We start from the raw sequence: 17,217 nt of genomic DNA, 5'->3' as shown, positions 1-17,217 counted from the left end.
TCCGATATACGTTAAAAACTCGCAGACGTTTCAGCCTGCACGATTCGTCCGCGGCCGGTTCGTGATCGATGCGGACATCTCTCAAAACCTAATTACCGATGCAAACTTCCCCCGAGCATTAAAATTCATCCTTCTTTTTCATTACCCGTCCGCACGCATTCCTTTTACCTTACGACGCTCCTGATCGCGGTCTGCTGCTGGAAACATCCGTTGACATAAACAAAAGGAACAACAAGGCGTCGAGAGAAGAGAAAAACGAAGGAGACAAGTATACAGCATGAAACAAGTACAAGAATCAAGGTGGCCGTATAACACACTTGAAACTGGCTATATTATTTACCGTTTAATCTTTATTACTCCACTTTCGTACAAAATGTGATTTATTCAACTCGTTTTATTCCCGGCGGAGCCGAGAAGATGGACCGATCGTATCGCGAACCGATCGATTCTCAATAAAACCAAGAAAACGGAATTCTCGGAGAAAAAACGTCGCTTTCCACACCGATCCGACCGGAGGTTAGCCTGACGGAATCCTTGGACCACCTTGAATCAACGACTTCAATGAACCCTGCAACGTCGTTCATCCGGAGACTAATAATCCGGGCAAAGAACCGCAAAGAGGCGGGACCGCGAATCGTGATGGAAAATCGTGGTGACGGTGTGGGTGCCGTTTTTACGATCTTCGAGAATCGGCGAACGCGGTAGACGCGGGATATAAACGCACGTACGAATGTGGGTCGTATTTGCGGAGAAACAGCCATGCGGCTCGCTAACGAATGCACCTAGATTACTCACGTGTTGCGCTGCAGCGGTAATTGATATATCGATTCCACCCGCCTCCACCTCCCTCCGCCGCTTTTGCAGCCGCCGCTCCGCGGGGGCACCGCAACGCACGCGGCAAATCGATCAGTATTCATAGATCGTACGACACATAAAATATACCGGCATGTCCATGAATCAGATAACTGTCACAGAGGCTCCTTCGAACGTCTCAATCAACCCGACTACCTAGGTATACCTCGTTCACTCGGCTATCCCGACCGCAATCGGGTTATTTATCGAGTTAATTTCACCATCTACACTCTACGAGCGATCTGCTCCGGTTTACCGAACGCGTATCAACGTTTGGTTATTTATTTATTTATTTATTTTTTTTTTATCATTTTTTTCGTCTTCCTTGCATTCTTTTCTGGGTCCATTTTCCAGTGAATTAATTATCGCGCTCGTCAGTCCGATGTGCTCCTCGACGTGTGGAATCGACGTTTCATCGTTACGGCGTCTCCTTCTCTTTTTCTTCTTCTTCTCCTTCTTCTAACACTTCAATCGGTTTTACACTCTGTTGTGTTAACGCGCGGAAACGGTTCGGGGTTGTTTAAAAACAGACTCGTGAAGCACACACGAAATTTGTGACCGCTCGTCGAGTCTGGTCTCTTAATTCGTTGGCTTTTTAAGGGGCGGGGGGCGGCGGTTTGGCTCGTTGAAAGAACTTCACAAGGCGGTGCAGCGTGCAGCGTGCGTGCGTGGATCTATAATAATTTCTCTCTGACGAGGAAAGGCAGGTGTCTTGGCGATAGCCCCAAGTGTCGTTCGCTCTCCCGTTTTGTACGCTAGTGGCACAGCTATAACGTGTTCGCACCCGTCAGTGTAAACACGAAGGAATTAGGGAGCGCGACGCGGGGGCGAAGAAGGGGGCGGTGAAGATTCGAGAGACATTCCCGAAAATCCGAGTTCTATCATAACAATAACACGCTTTGGAGCGGCGTCGCACACTCGTTAATCCGCATAGCTCCTCTTATTCTTCTTCTTCTTCTTCTTCTTCTTCTTCTTCTTCTTCATGGTCCCGCTGCGCTCGGTATTTCCGTCCCTCTAGGAGCTTCGAAAACCTCGTGCTTCATCAGGATTACTAGAATTCACGAGACACCGGAGGCCGCAGCATATTTCGCGATTTTCTCCTCTCGTCGATTCTCCGATTCCTTCTTCTATCGCCGAACCCATCTTCCCCGGCGGCTTCGGCAGCTCGGGGACCGAATTAAGCGACGGAATTGATACAGTTAACATTAATTACCGGGTCATCGTCGACCTCCGTCACCAGATCGCGTCGCGGTATCTTCGCGGCCGCTGCTGCAGCTCGATCCTTCGTCGCCGAGCGGCACGGCTGGTTCCATTGACAAAACATTCCACCCGCCGTCGCTCCTACGTCGTTTGCATATTTTTCCGTGTATACGTGAACGCGATTCACGAGCAGTCGTCGCGGGAATTGAATATAGCGGGACACGCTATCTTTTCGCATGATTCCCCGGCGCATCGGGGTCAACGGACCGCAACGCGAATTCTCTGCCCCGAGGCAATTGGCGACCAACTATTTTCGGCGGTAAACTGCGGCAGCCCGAGGCTGCAACGACTTCCCCCTTCCCCCTACCCGACCCTCTTCCTCGGGACGATACACGCGGATCCGTGCTTAATTCGAGACTATTTAGCGCCGAGATTAATTGGCGATCGTGGGCGCGTGCGGCCGCCGCAACTCCCGTCCGCCTCCTCTTCTCTCTCACCTTCTTCTTCTTCTTCTTCTCCTTCTTCTTCTGATGCTGCAGTTCGAGATACGAGCGAGGCGCTCGTTGCGTCTCTCGGGAATGATTTAGTGGCTCGCGCACGCCTCGAGAGCCCGACCTTTGTTACGCGGCCGCGTTTCACTTATTAGCGCCTTGTGTCCTTCCTTAGTTTCCCGATCGTTAACGTACAACCGCGGCTCTGCATCCCCGCCGCAGGATTGTTAAAGAAGAAAGAAACGAGCTCACGCGATCATCTTCGTCCGGATGCTTCGTCTCGCTGCACTAGCTTCGGGTGCACGGCCTTCTTGGCGCTTCTTGCTCTAGATCTCCACGTGGTATGATCGGGGAGAACGCGGGGCTTGAAGTGATACGGAAGTAAACTGATCTGCATTCTTTACCGATGCCTCGAGTGGCTCAAGTTTCTGGTAAAATAGGTCGACCGAAGGATAATTTTCAACTCGTTCGCTTCTTCTTTTCTTTCCCTTTGCGCCGTCCTCACGCTCACGAACCGCATGAATTATGAGCCAGCGATTTATTCGCATCGGTTTTCGTATATACAGTTTCTTTTTTTCATTCCCCAGCAATTAGTCGAGGTTATCCAACTTAAGTTTGCGTAAAGTTGACAATCTTGATCGATGATCGAATCTAATTCTGGCGAGTAAGCGACTAATTTTTTTCGGTACAGACTCCGCTTTCGAATGAAACAACGTGGTTTCAGATTCTCGCACCTTATCCGAGGTGTCGAGGAGTGATTGCACCCCGAGGAACCGGAGCTATATATATTTACTGTGGTCCTGGTCCTGGCTGCCTAGCTCCAGCGGCGCGCCTCGCACGTATTCGAAATAACCTCGCATATGGTTCCTAAATATAAACCCATCGCTGCCCGACACCCGAATCTTCCACATCGCGTATAGCCCACCACGAGCGGCGCCGCGATTCCCCGCTAGAGAAGAGAAGAGAAGAGAAGAGAAGAGAAGAGTCGTCGAAGCAGCGCCGGATACCGAGACATTTATTTACTGCCAGGCGCGAGAAGCAGAGGAAAACGCAACTGTATCGTAGCCAGAAGACAATCAAAAAAAGTAAAAGAAAAAAGGTAAGGTTTGTCGAAACACACGACTCTGCAGGGCGTTTTTGAAACCGAAAAGCTCCAGAGCTCTGCAAATCTATCGCGATCCAGTCACCTGCCCTTCCAGCTAATATAACTTGCCGAATCTTCCGGATACGCGGGCGGATATAATTCTTCCTTGAAGACCACCCCGTAGAGGTTCCTCGATCGAGCTAAACATAGAGCTAGACGTCGTCTTCTTGCTCGTAATCGTCTTCGTCGTCTTCGCGGTGCAAGCGAAGAGAGGGTTGAGAGTCGCTATACGGCGACTAGTGTAGACACTCATAAATGTATAATTGGCCGCACTTAAATCTCTATAACGCAGCCGTAAAAATGCGTACCCGCTCTGCGTAAATCAACGCTCCGACGATATGGCTCTCCACCTCCGCCCTTCTGGCCTCCGTCTTACTTCTTCTCTTTTTTTCTCGAGCTCTCACCCACGTCTACATACTCGTAAATGCAGCTAGTACTACTTTGCTCCCTCGCTCAACCTCTTCCTCATCCCCGGCGGGCTGTCTGCACGGATTCTCGGCGCCTAATCGACGTTACCGATTCTCAGGAACTGCATGTAAATGTGATCTTTTTTTACTGATCGTGAAACTGCCCAAGAAACGGTTCCATTTGGAACTCGAAAGCTCCCTACGCCGAGGGGATGGTTTTCGGGCCTGTCACGTGACGCCCTGTATTCGGGATCGTATTATCGACGACGCGTCGCTGCGAAGGTGGTGGTGGTGGACAATCGGTGTGGGAACGACGGGATCACAGCATCCCTCGGGCGAGAGCTGCGGAGGACCGGTACGCAACATTAACCCGATTCACGGAGTAAATTAACTGCAATCAGAGGGACGTAGCCGTCCGCCAACCCCGAGCAGACCTTCGTGTGTTTACTCACACGAGGGTGTCTTCGGCACCGATATACGACGTCAGTGAGGACGATCACGAGGCCGAAAGCACCCTGGTTTTTGCCAGCGTCCGTGCTTTTCGTGTTAGGTGTTCAACGTATAACATGTATTACATCGTAACGAAGTAAGAATTCTTGCAGCGAAGGGATCACCGCTCGTCAATTCGGGGGGAAAGTTCTGCAGTCCGATGGGACAAGTTTTTCACCCGCAGTTTTCTCTCCACACAGCCCCCCCCCGTTGTCGGTCATGGACAAACTCTCGATCCATCACTTCCCCCGAGTCCCGGTTCCGCTATTGACGAATTCAAAGTTAATCTTGGACAAGGAACACTCGTGAGGCGAGGGACTGACTGCCCCGGGCGACCTGTCATCCCAAACCCCCCGGGAGCGAGTGTCCGCTTCCACTTCCAGCCCGCTTCGCCTCGCTTCGGTGACCAGACCGTGTTGATCTCTCTGTTACTGGTCTCTTTGTTTAGTTCTCGTTGCGGCACTCTGCCCACTTGTTTTGCGTACGTAGACCAGTCTTCTTCTGGAATATAGCTGGAAAGCGCGATTTCTTCTCCACATTGCCAGTCGTTCACACAACCGCTGGACACAACTGAATCTGGATAACGAGATTCAACCCTTTCGTAGCTGCGCCACCCGGCGTTGCGCTCTCGCCCTGTATTTGCATTTAAGTCACTTAACTCCGACACCGAGTGAGCGAGGGGAGTTCGCTCGAAATAGAGTAGATACGCGCTTTGCGGGCGCTGCAGAGCTGGGCTCCGTCATTTCAGGCATTTACCACCGTAATTGATGATTTTTATTTTCGTCACTCTGAGAGCGGAGCCTAGACACCCGACGTGAGATTCATTATTCATCGTTCATTCTTGAGTTTCATCCGCATAGCCACAGACGTCTGACCGCAGAATTGTTTCGAATGTTTCAGGTGACGCGAGTAATGCGAGTATCGGGAGCGGGGAAGGAACGGGCGAAGAAGACGACGACTCGTCGGGCAAGAAGAACCAAAAGAAGAGAGGGATCTTCCCTAAGGTGGCGACCAACATCCTGAGGGCGTGGCTCTTCCAACACCTAACGGTAAGTGATTCCTATTGCTGGCTAGATTTTCGATCGGTGATCCGATCGAGGCTTCGGGTCGAAGTTACGCATCCCGCGCCTCCAAGGTGATAAAAAGCTTGTTTCGCGGCTACGTGAAAAAACGCGAATCAGTCCTGCAGCGCTGACTTAATGTCCTAATGCGCGGATAAGGGCCGTTGTTCTTGGCCGCCTCGATTCCACCCCCGGGCCTCGGGCCTCGGGCCCCTCGCCCCTAATGATTCACGGGTAATCCGAGCTGCAAAAAGCCCAACCCGATTAGGCCACCGAACGCTGCCTCCGCCGGTTGGACACCCCGTGGATTTCGGGTGTGATCAGGTTACCCCCGAGCGATATAATCGTATTGCACCACGGTTAATGCCATTGTCGCACACTCCGGCACCCGCCGCCGCCGCCGCCACGCCGCGCCCTTGATTCTATTGGTTATGACGTGCCGAACTGTACCAAGCTTACGGTTTAACCTACGTACCGATCCATGCTCGTGTTCCCCTCATGTGCGGTCGACGTACATGCATAGACCCACACGTAGAAGCACGTGGCGTTCGGTCCAAGATTTTGTTTCACACGCGGCAGGGTGACGCGTCTGTATTGGTCTACCATGGACGTCGGTAATACCTTGTACTTTTGGTACGGCCATGGTTGGCTTCTAGAGCTCTAGCCTAGGGGAACGACCAGGACGTCGTCTCGGTGTTAGGTTATACCTTACAGTGCACCGTGGAAAGTTATTTTAAGAGCCGGGATATCGATCAAACACTTTGTCTGCTCTGAAAGAATCTTTTCCCCTTTCTTTTCCTTTTTCGTTTTGTTTTACGCTCTCCGCTTTACTGTCTCCATTTTTTTACTCCTTGGGTATTATACGTATATATATATATATATATATATATATATATATATATGTATGTACATATCTACACTGAAAGTTTGTTCCGAAGTATGCGTATGTATACATTGACGCCTAAATTACTCTCCTTCTTAAGTTCACTTTAGCTTTGTTGGTTGCCACTGAGAAACCTGAAGTTATCGCTACCCGTCTCGAATACTTAAAGTCACTCGGTGATAATTAATTTGATTTCGAATAGGGTTCAGTATCCAAGGTTTTAGGTCGGTAGAATGCTAGCTGCAAAGTTGATCGTCCAATTTTTGAAAAATTAGCAAATCGTTGGCACGTTAGAATCACATTATCTCATTTATACACAATTGTTGATCATTTTTAACAAAAAATTAGGAGATTGTTTATAACGGTATTTGAAATGACTGCAAGAAATTTTGAAACATTATTCCCATTCCTGGTATTTCACATTCAAGGGTGCTTTTCAATTCCTAAAGTTTGTTCCAGAAGACTGTTTATGAATTCGGAAGAGTTGAAATTATACATTCAAGCTATATCGGGCTGTTTTTGAGCGTAGCGATTCTTCATTCGAGTGTTCGTGTTCCCCGAGGGATGAAACGACGTTACTTTGCGGTGTCTAACTTCGCTACATGGAAATTCTTCCGGCAACATCTTTGGAAAGGGTGCGAAATTTAATCAAAGCGTTGTCGAGGGTTGGAGGCAGAGGCAAAGGCAGCGATTCGGCAAATATGTGCTAGGAGATTGGCGTGCGAGAGCCATTCATTCCGGTTCTATCAAATGAATTTAATTTACATCCTGCTGTCCGTCGCTCTCGTCAGGACTCCGGGGCTCGGGAAGGTCTAAAACCACAATCCGGTGGCGAGGGTGCAGCCAAGCGAGCGATGCCCAGGAATCAGCTGTGTACACGTATATATACACAGTATATACTAAACTTATATACATGTATATATGTATGTGCACGTTCCGAATAGCGTGAGGAATCGGCGAGGACGAGGGGTCGTCAGCTTCTCGTTCGACGGTGCCAAGATTCTGCGCAGTTCGACGACTGGGCGTCTCTTCTATCCTCCATCGTGAGGAATGGCAGTCCGCCAATTCTCATCGAGAGACACGCCGTGTTACACACCCTGCACATCCAGTGCGTGGAAGTATCACCGGGAATAATTGAGGGAAACTTCGCTCTCTGATGTGTGCGGGGGCGACGCGAGGCGACGCGAGGACGAACCTGGGCTTGCAAACGTCGCTGCCGCACGGAGTAGCGAAGTCAACCATGATGTATGCTGGGCTTCCGTCTAATTAAACTTCGGAGGGTTGGCTCGTTCAAGCCGCGCACTTGCTCGGGTGCGGGATTCAAAATGACAAACCGGAGAGACGCAGCCTCCACCCGGGTAGACCGGCTTTCCCAAATAGTTCCGTACCCACCTTGCCCACCACCCCCTCGACCTCGGCGTCGTCCTTGTCCGTCCCGCGTTTCTTCGTTACCGAGAAATTATTGCGCTATGCCCAAAACACCGACGTCGAGGGAACTTTCGACCCCGAATATCTGGCATGCCGTCTTCCTCGCAGGTTACTTGGGCGCCTGGATATCCGCAGGTGAACGGCGGTTTTCATCCAAATATGAAGGTATACTCACAAGCGTTGCTTTCTCGCCCCTCGCTCGCCGCTCATAAACTATGCAAATAAATCCAGATGTTGTATACGCTTGCAGCGAGAAGGGTACGGACTCTATTGCCGCACAATAGAGCCATGTGCTTAAGTAGGTTTATATGTACACGCGTTAATAAAAGAGACAGATTTAGGGAGGGAACAACAGTCACGTTACAGCAATTATTTTTTCGCCTATTCATCCAGCCTCTGATCCCGGGTCAGCGAAAAGTACAAATTCACTTCTGCGCAATAACAATTACGCGAAAAACCGGGGCAATAAACGGAATGAGGTAAAAGAAGAAAGATTGAATACACCGGGTCGAGATATATAATCCATTTTAATTTAACCGCAAGATATATGGATATACCCGTCTAGCTTGCAGTATCTTCTTCTCCACCGCTCTTCTTATATCAATGGAAACGTTTCACGAAATTACATTCGCCTGCAGGTCGTCGGCTCACATACTCCAGACTGTACGGAATACAAGTATTTATTTCGCGTGGACATCGCCGACTTGCACTTACGTGCAAGTGCGCTTTTCCATCGCCGTTGCATTTCGTCTTGCTTAACTCTACGGGGCGTATAATCGCGAATAGAAATCTATGATACAACTGCGGTTTTCCGGAGGATCGTTCCAGGAATTTTCAATACCTCGATAAAGTTTCCTCGATATTCCCGGGGGATCGTTGCGACGCAGATTGAGAACACCGTTCGCGGGGCAATTCGAGCGTGCCGCAAAACACTACGCGGATATCTTAAACAATTTGCATAGACAATGATAGCGGGAGTTTTTCGACGGGCATAAAGGGGCTCGGGTCGGTACTTGACGGAGTCGACTTGACTCGACGTCGACGCCGCGACGCGACGCGAGGTGAGGCGAGGCGAGGACGACGCCCCTCGACACCAGCGAGCGTTTTATGCCGCCATAACCATAGCCCAGCATGGCCCACTTAGATCCGCTATCGCGCCCCGCTCTCGTCGCCAGGATCTGCGCTGATATCTATTGTCCACCACGCTCTTCATCGGGCCGTGAGCGTCTCGCCCTGGCCCGAACGGAGAAGAAGGCCCAGCTGAAAGAGGCCCGAACAAGGCCCGGTAAGGACGACCTCCACCCCTCGCCAGGCGTCGGATCGCCCATCGGTCGCGTCGTGCTCCGAAGAAGGGACAATTCCTTTCCGACTCGAAGCCTTTTTGTCGCGCGACTACATCGCTTAGGCGAAGCGAGACACGCCCGTTGTCACCCCATCACCTCTAAAAGACGTGGAAGAGACGCGTTTGCATACATTCACTAACCCACGCGGGTGTTTTTCCACCCGAACAAATCCCGGATACGCGACGTAAGTTTCTTTCGGTGGACGCACTCGGCCAAGGAGTCAATGTAGACTCGACCGAACCGAGTCGAGCAGAGCGCACAGGTCGTCTCCCGAATCCTGGCCAAGGGCAGCGGAAGGGTCGACCCAGACGATGTAATTTCCTCTCTAAAGTGCGCGGGTGGTTGTTTCGTGTCACGACCGCCGTTTCGCAGTTCCGGTCTGAGCCACATTTGAATATAATACCTAGATTCGGCCTTCGGGAGTCCCGAGCAGCCGAGCGAACTGTAATTATGCCGATGCCAGCCATTGTGATTGCGGTGCCTGTTGTGCACGTCAGCCCCCGCAGTGGTCTCTGGTTGTCGATAACGTCGAAGGAGGAAAATTGCGAGGCATCTCGAGCCGCGAAATGATTAAAAAGGGGTCTTAGAGCCGGGAGATAATTGCAAAAACTACTCGACGACCCTTCGCGCAGTTCGCTCGCCAGCCGAGCGAGCGCAGGATTAGACTGTCGACCCGCGACAACGTAAGCCCCCATTTTTGCGAAATTTATCGCCGTTAATCCTTCACCCCGCAGCCATCGTCCTCCGCTCTCTTGTCGATATTAAAAATAATAAAAGGAGGCGAGCCTCTGCTTTGCGACGCGACGGGTAGAGTCCTGCAGCTTGTAACACCACCCACCTTATACGTCGTCCCTCCGCTTTCAGGCCATTCCGTACCTCATCCACCTCGTGAATGTTTTCCCTCCCTTCCCTCCCTCCTTCCTCACGGCTTAATCCCGGCGGATTTAAAATATTCGTATCTTGAATATGCATTCATAGGTCTAAACCTCCGGATAGGTTCGGGATGGGACCCTCTCTTCGCGGCTACGTTCGAATACATATTCAAGTCGCGAGGGGTGGCGGGCGGTCTGAGCCTGGTATTAGCTTGGCCACTCATTACCCTTTCCGGTGCCACTTGTCGCGAGACGTAATCCTCCGCCCGTCCCAAACGGGTCGCGATGGGCTTAGGCTCGGCCTATAGGCCCGCCGGACCATCGCGTAGCTCATCTCCCTTATCCGTCAGGATCGTCGCTCCGAGGACTTGGAGTCTTTGAAGTGCTGATCCCGCGGAGAGAGAGAGAGTCAGAGCCTTGTCGCAAAGTGCAAAACGGTTCTTCGAAGATATTCACGAATTTGCACTTGACCGTAAGAACGACGAACGTTAGTCCGACGACCTTCGCTTCCAAAGGTAAGGAAAGACGCGGCGATCGCTCCGCGATATAGGAGCAATGCCATTAACCAGTGCTCAACAATCCCCCGGGGTGTTGTAAATTCCTCTCGGGTATCAAGGAGACAAAGATGGGCGAAGGGAGCGGGAAAACGACGGTTCACTGACCAGCTCTCTTACGTAGGTGTGACTGCGGTTGTAGGTGGCAGCCCATTAAGGAGAGTGCAGAGGATGGTATCTGGTTCGTAAGGTCCTTTGCGGGTTGAGGTTCGCCGTTAGCGCTGGGCCAGCAGGTTCTCCCGACGAAGTGGCATCAATACTTGATGCGCGTACCCTGCCTCCTAGTTCCCAGTCCCGGGAACAGTTCTGGACGGTCCGGGTCCGTCCGGACGGAGTGGCGCGTGGGGTGACCTATGGGTTATATTATTCACAATACATTAAGCGCTTTCACAGCGCAGGCCGACGGTCTGGGATTCGGAAAGCAGAGTGGTCCGCGATTCAGGGGGACGGCAGCGGCACGAGGGGGATGTTATCGTCGTCGACGGGGAGTCGGGTGAAATCGATGCGTTGCAGCCGTCAGAGACGCGTGCAGGTTCTCCGGTTCATTGCCGTCACTCGTGTGTTTACCGGTGTTCAATATTTGTCACACCGGCCGCGTGCTTTCCTTTCCGTGTGTTTCTCGAGCTACTACGCTCAGGTGATTCGGGTAACGCACGGGTCTCCGATGACTCCGTGACGCCTTGGACCTCGAGTGCAGGCGAAGATCCTGGAAGACGGGGAGCGGGGAGGAGGCTCTGTTCGATTGCCAGGCCCGGCGACCCGGCCATCCTTTAATTCAGGCTGACAGGTGAACCCACCCTCGCCGCCTCCGCTATCCCTCGGGGTAAGATAGACCCGTACCCGGGATTTCCTACGGGATCCAGCGGATCTTATATCACGGGCAGCCATCTCTATACAAGCAATCCCGCCGACCCCGGCTGAACCATACGCGCGCGGCAAGTGTTGATCAAACCTTACGGTCCTCGGTAACTTTCACCTCAAGCTCTTTTATTTCTCGTTAGTTCGCCACTGCAAGCGCTGAGCTTTTGGACCTGACATTTCTTCCTCAATAATTTGCCTAAATTCAGCTCTTTCTCTTTCTTTCTCTCTGTGGCTTGATTAACTTTTAACCGACGATTCAAACGTTCCAGGGTCTTTACTCTCACCTCGTCTTTCTGCGTCTCTAAGTCCAAGGCCGCTCAATACGTGACCGATCAAAAACGCGACAGGCTCACCTCGCGAAAAGGCAGCAAACGCGCATAAAATATTAGCGAGTAGTTCGCTGGGTGGTTCGGGCGTCCTCGAATTACCGGGGATATGTCACCCCGTGGGACCATTAAACGCTTGCCAGGGGTGAGTCGGTCAAGCGATCCGGCAACGCAACATCGAAGGACGATTCAGCTCGCAGTCGAAACCTCCGAAAGGGATTACCGTTTGAGGTGATTTTCAAAGGGCGAAATTTTCGCCGAGTGGAGTCTGACGTCGATTAGATCAGCGGGGGGAAAGTTACGGACAAATTTGAAAAGAGCACGAAAGAATCAACCGCAACCCTTGGGCTTATTCAACTCTGAGGGTTTTACGAAACGCGCGCTGTCTGTGATTTTATAATACATGTCTCGCGCATGGACTGAATGATCAATTACCGTCGTTGTGTGTATTCAATTAATTATTATTTCATTAATTACACGGTAGAGAGATCCGGTGTTGCACACCGCGTCACGCCTCATCCCCCCTTATCCGACCGACACTGCCGGGTTCATTCTCGCTGCTAATCACGTTAATTCACAATTACACGTAACCGAACGTGAATTATTTATCCGCCTCGAAACAGCGCGCCTCCCAGCAAAACACCTTCCTCTGGGCTTCGCTCGGAAGAATCAACAATTTTTTGTTACTCCTGACCATGAATGGTCCCGAGGCTGCGTTCATCGATCGGCGTCAAACTGGGTGAATTTCAATCGTCACGACTGTGTTCGCGTTTTAAGATCGGTATCATCATCGTGCACATGCAACAGCAGCAGCAACAGCAGCTTGGTTTGAACGTCACCGCGCGGCGCTGATACTAATTGGAGAAAAATTCTCGGTGCGCGTCACTGGGTTTAGAAATTATACGTCGAAGATAAAGATCGCCTGTCGCGTCGAGTCACCGTCACTACGATGCATAATCTACACCGTCAGGATCAGGAATAATTACTTTACAAACCGGGCATACTTCATACCCGTCTTTCGCTCCTGCGGCGTCTCGGCGTCGAAGACAAATGGCTCCGTTGCCAAGCTGGAGTGTCGGCCCAGCTCGAGACTTAACAGGCACCAAAAACTCACCACGTCTTTGCGAAATTCGAGCGACCGCGTTGCGATAGCGTCTATTGATAAGCGCGAGTACCGTTAAGCACCGAATAATTCACCGTCCAAGTTCAGCTCGGCTAATCCGTCTCCTGACTGGTTTAGACCAACCGGACAATTACCCGGCCGTCTAATTCGTCGCCGACAATTCTCGCGAGAACTCGTTCTCGCAGACGGGATTCGTCGTCGGCATCTGGGTTTTACCACTGCAAGCTCGCCTCGAGATCCGTACGTGCTGGCCGATGATTAATTTGCCACGTCCATGCAGATGAGGTCTTCACCCTTCGACCTGTCGCAGCTTCTCTCCTTTTGCGGAAAAAGAAACGCGCCTCGCCTCACCTCCTCTCGCACTATCGCTCGCGCGCATCGCGATTTTGTCGCGAGCGTTTTTGTCTACAGAGCAGCGGTTAATTAGTGCGGTTGGTATTTGGCCGTTCTCCTTTCGTCGAATCGGCACCTCGGACTGCTTTCTCGGCGATCCGCGATCCGGAGTTTTTGCCCTGCGGACAGCTTAGGCGAGGTTAGGCGCGGCGGTTTGGCCGCATATGACATTCTTTCGGGCGCCAATGAGTTTGGGCAGGCGTTGACGAGCTGGCACGGTCCACCGATGTTTTCTGAAGGTACCTTCTGCTCATTCTCACCACCAGACAGCGGAATGCCTTCTCGTCGGCTATCACCGGTCGACCACAAAAACTTGATGCGTCGGCTGAAAAGCGAGACCGCCGACACCGGTGAGGAGGGGTAATCCGACACGGTGCATAATATATAACATAATACACACCGCTCGTTCGGCCCGCTGCACCAACCCGTATGCCATGCGCAGTGTATCGGGTTACAACTTATTTGAGGTGACTGCATTTTAACTACGTTCTTTACGCGCGCAGTTGCTGCACAATCAAACACATTTCTTATATTCCTCCAATGTGGCGGGGGGGGGGGGGGGGGGGGGGGCAGTCGTCGTTTTTCTCAGTTTTTAGCCTGCTTATGATATCAAAAGTCTCTCTTCTAATTCTACAACGATACAGAGGCGTTTCAATTCGCTCCTGTTGTCACTTTTACTATACGTATATATGTATGAGTAAAAATTTGTGAAAACAGTTGGTGAATATATATGCGTGTGTGTGTAGACATACCGTGAAGAAATATTATCCGAATAACGAAAACGGGTTTTCGGAATACACGTTGGAAGAGCCGTGTTAAAGGAGAGACCGCGTCATAACCGCGGTAAAAATAAAATTGAAAAATGCAGCTCGATGAAGGACATTCGTTTTTCTTTTGCCGAATTATAACGGAGAGAATTGTTGAAATTTCGAACCTTTTACCGCGGACCTCTTGGCCCATCAACCGGAGTCTTTGATCCGTGAAGCAGGTTCCTTGTCTGTATAACGACGCCGCTCCGAACGGAGCGACGCGCAACGGTTAGTTGGCAATGGGATACGTGGATGCACGATGCAAGGCATTACAGAGCCTCATCTGTTGTCCGTGCAGAATTTCACGCAAGTGTAATGGACCGTTTAACGACAATTTCAGAAGTAGCAGGCCGCGGAAAAATGAATGCGTCTACCCTCTGCTCTCTCAATGCTACCGTGATTCCAGACTCTTCCCTCTTCCCTCTGTCTATCTCTCTTCCCCTCGCGTTGCAGACTGAATGGTAAGGCCTGAGAAGATCGAGAGAGACGGAGAAAGAAAACCGGCTGAAAATATCCTCTCATCATTATTTTTCCTTAAATAGTGGCGTAAAAGTGCAGGGTGGGCTCTCGAGGGATGGTGGAGGTATACGTACGCCGGGATGCGGGTGGGAGCGAGAGGCAGGATCGCCTGGAAGGAGTCGAAGGATCGAGGTCTGGGGGACCGGCAAGACGAGGGGTGTGCGGGGGGCTCGGGGAGATTTATGACAGGCGTTAAGCAGTAATGAAATTGCTCGTTGCTCGCGTCTCGGGGAAGGAGGCGCAGTGGGAACCGGGAAGGAAGAACCGAGGACCGGGAACCGGGAACCACGAGGAAGGAGGTGAGGCACCTTGTACCAACAGTCACGTGGTGTAATTACCTCTCCCAGCTGCGTGCTGCGCCGCGGCAACCTCGCGAGTTTTTTTAATCGCCTTATTTCTTCATCTATCGCACGTCGTGAAAGACGTGCAGAGTGCGGAGGGGTGGTCGGGGTGCACTGATATGTTGCGCAGGTAGCACACAGTTGCAGAATAGTTTTTCTCCTCGTGAATTACAACCCTATTTCTTTTTCTTTTCTTTCCTGTTTTTTCCATACACCGCCAAGTTAGCACACGATCTGCATCTTTCGCAAAAACTTGCAGTGCTAAAATCATAATAAGTATTATACCTTTCTTCTTTTCTTCCCCGCCTTGGAAACGAGGACGAATTATACTGTGGAAAAATTTCTTAACCAATGAATTTTTGCCCGTTTATGTCCGAAGAAAAATCGCTGAATCTATTGGTGAAAATAAAATCTATCGGCTTTTTCCTCCCTCGGTTGCAGGCTGCAGGACCTTTTCCCTCCGTTGATTCTCTCTTCCTCTCCCACTGCGCGACAGTCGGTCCCCGTTCTCGTTTCTTGCGCGACGGGATAAACTGGGATAAATGTCCCGGAAATATAGTGGCCCTGCCGGCAGCGACCGGAAATGGAAGCTTGTGGTCGGATACGGATATATATTTCGTTTGGCTTGGCAAATTTTTTTTTTTTTTTATTTCTTTTTTTCTCCTTCCTCTCTTTCCCCATTTTCACGGCCCTTCTCAACGTTTTCGAGACCGTATAACAGTTTTTGATATCCGGAGGGATAAGTTCTTCTTGTCGAACCGCAGAGCGACCGCGAAACGATTTCATTCTTCACCGCAATTGCTTCCCAGCTGTTGTTTTCCGAAATATGTTTACCTATACAGTGCTGGGAATATTTCCGTGTCTAGAAAAATTATAAATTAACGTCGTTGAGGATAAATTCTATGTTCGAACTGCGGTGAGAATCTAGCTGAAGAATTCACGACCGTGTAATCTGTTATACCCATACGTATCCACCTTATATTGAACCAACCTCATACCTTCTTTGGATCACGAAACACAGAGCCAGCCAACTCTGATCCCGTGGCGAGTGGCCAATCAAATTCCACCGGCGGGGTCGCTCGATGACGTGAGATAGAAATACAACTCGTTGATCCCCAGAACCTGATACGAACCTCGGTCGACGCATATTAGCCATCCTGTCGAGGACGAATCCTCCGACTGGATGCTGAGACCGCGGGAATGCCGCGTGTACATTTCTTTATTCTGCGTCCTCTTTTTTCTTCTGAATTCGGTTCCGAAACTAGTGTGTGTATGTGTATGTGTGTATTTCTCGCTTGCGCTGAAAAACCAAAAGTCAAAGGAGTGACGAGAGCAAGTGTGAGAAAGAGAGAAAGGGCGAGAGAGAGAGAGGCACGTAACACTTGTCAAAGTACACGTCGGGCGTTAAGGTCTTTCAGCGTTGTACAGAGTGTGTATAGACCGCGATAATCCGACGCTCAACGTCGCGACGGTGACTCGGAGGGCCGCCCCCTCCTTGTCTCAAACCGTTAAGTAAGAACCGGCGGGCTCTTCCGACGTCTTGTACAACAGGAATAAAAAGAATCTTTACAAGCTCGCGGGTAGTCCGGCATTAATTAAAACCACCTGAATTATCGAGCTTTGAAACGAGTTATTATACTCTTCTTTTGCACACTTCCTTGCTCAACAGGGAGGGACACAATCCTCGAGCTTGGTTGAAATTCCGGCTCGTCTTCGTCGACGTCGCGTTGAAGAGAATGCAAATTTTTCGTTGCAGCGGCCTTCGACGTATACCTACGTCACTCTTGAAATGCGCGGATAGACGCTGAGGCACTGAGTGCAGTAGACCAGAGAGAGAGAAAGAGAGATTGAGGGAGATTGAGAGGGAGAGAGAGAGCAGGGGCAGAGGAGAGTCCCGGCATCGATCTAGTCGACGGCCTGGCCGGGGGCGGAGCAGCGGCAGGGACACAGGTGTGTCTGCGTCTGCCGGCTTACTGCCTCGCGCCTGAACCACCCTTGAACAACCCCGTTCGGCGCTAATACCGGGCAACGATGCACGGTTGAAATTTACGAATGCACGCTGGGCCGGGCCAGCTGTGAGAATATTATTTTCAGAAAAGGCGAACTCGTCGAGCGGAATGC

At 50.9% G+C, this 17,217-nt stretch overlaps 1 protein-coding gene across 2 annotated transcripts in view; it reads left to right on the top strand.

The window, feature by feature from the left end:
- The window catches only part of LOC124405115 (homeobox protein homothorax), a 287,444-nt gene that overhangs the window by 193,153 nt on the left and 77,074 nt on the right, over positions 1-17,217 (top strand). For both annotated transcript variants that reach the window (XM_046879750.1, XM_046879749.1), the window contains exon 10: positions 5,484-5,632. In XM_046879750.1, the coding sequence (XP_046735706.1) occupies positions 5,484-5,632 (149 nt within the window). The remainder of the gene's footprint in view (positions 1-5,483; positions 5,633-17,217) is intronic.

This window comes from Diprion similis, chromosome 4 (genome assembly GCF_021155765.1).
Source record: "Diprion similis isolate iyDipSimi1 chromosome 4, iyDipSimi1.1, whole genome shotgun sequence".
NCBI classification, from domain to species: Eukaryota; Metazoa; Arthropoda; class Insecta; order Hymenoptera; family Diprionidae; genus Diprion; species Diprion similis.
This window is presented reverse-complemented; position numbering and strand designations above follow the sequence as displayed.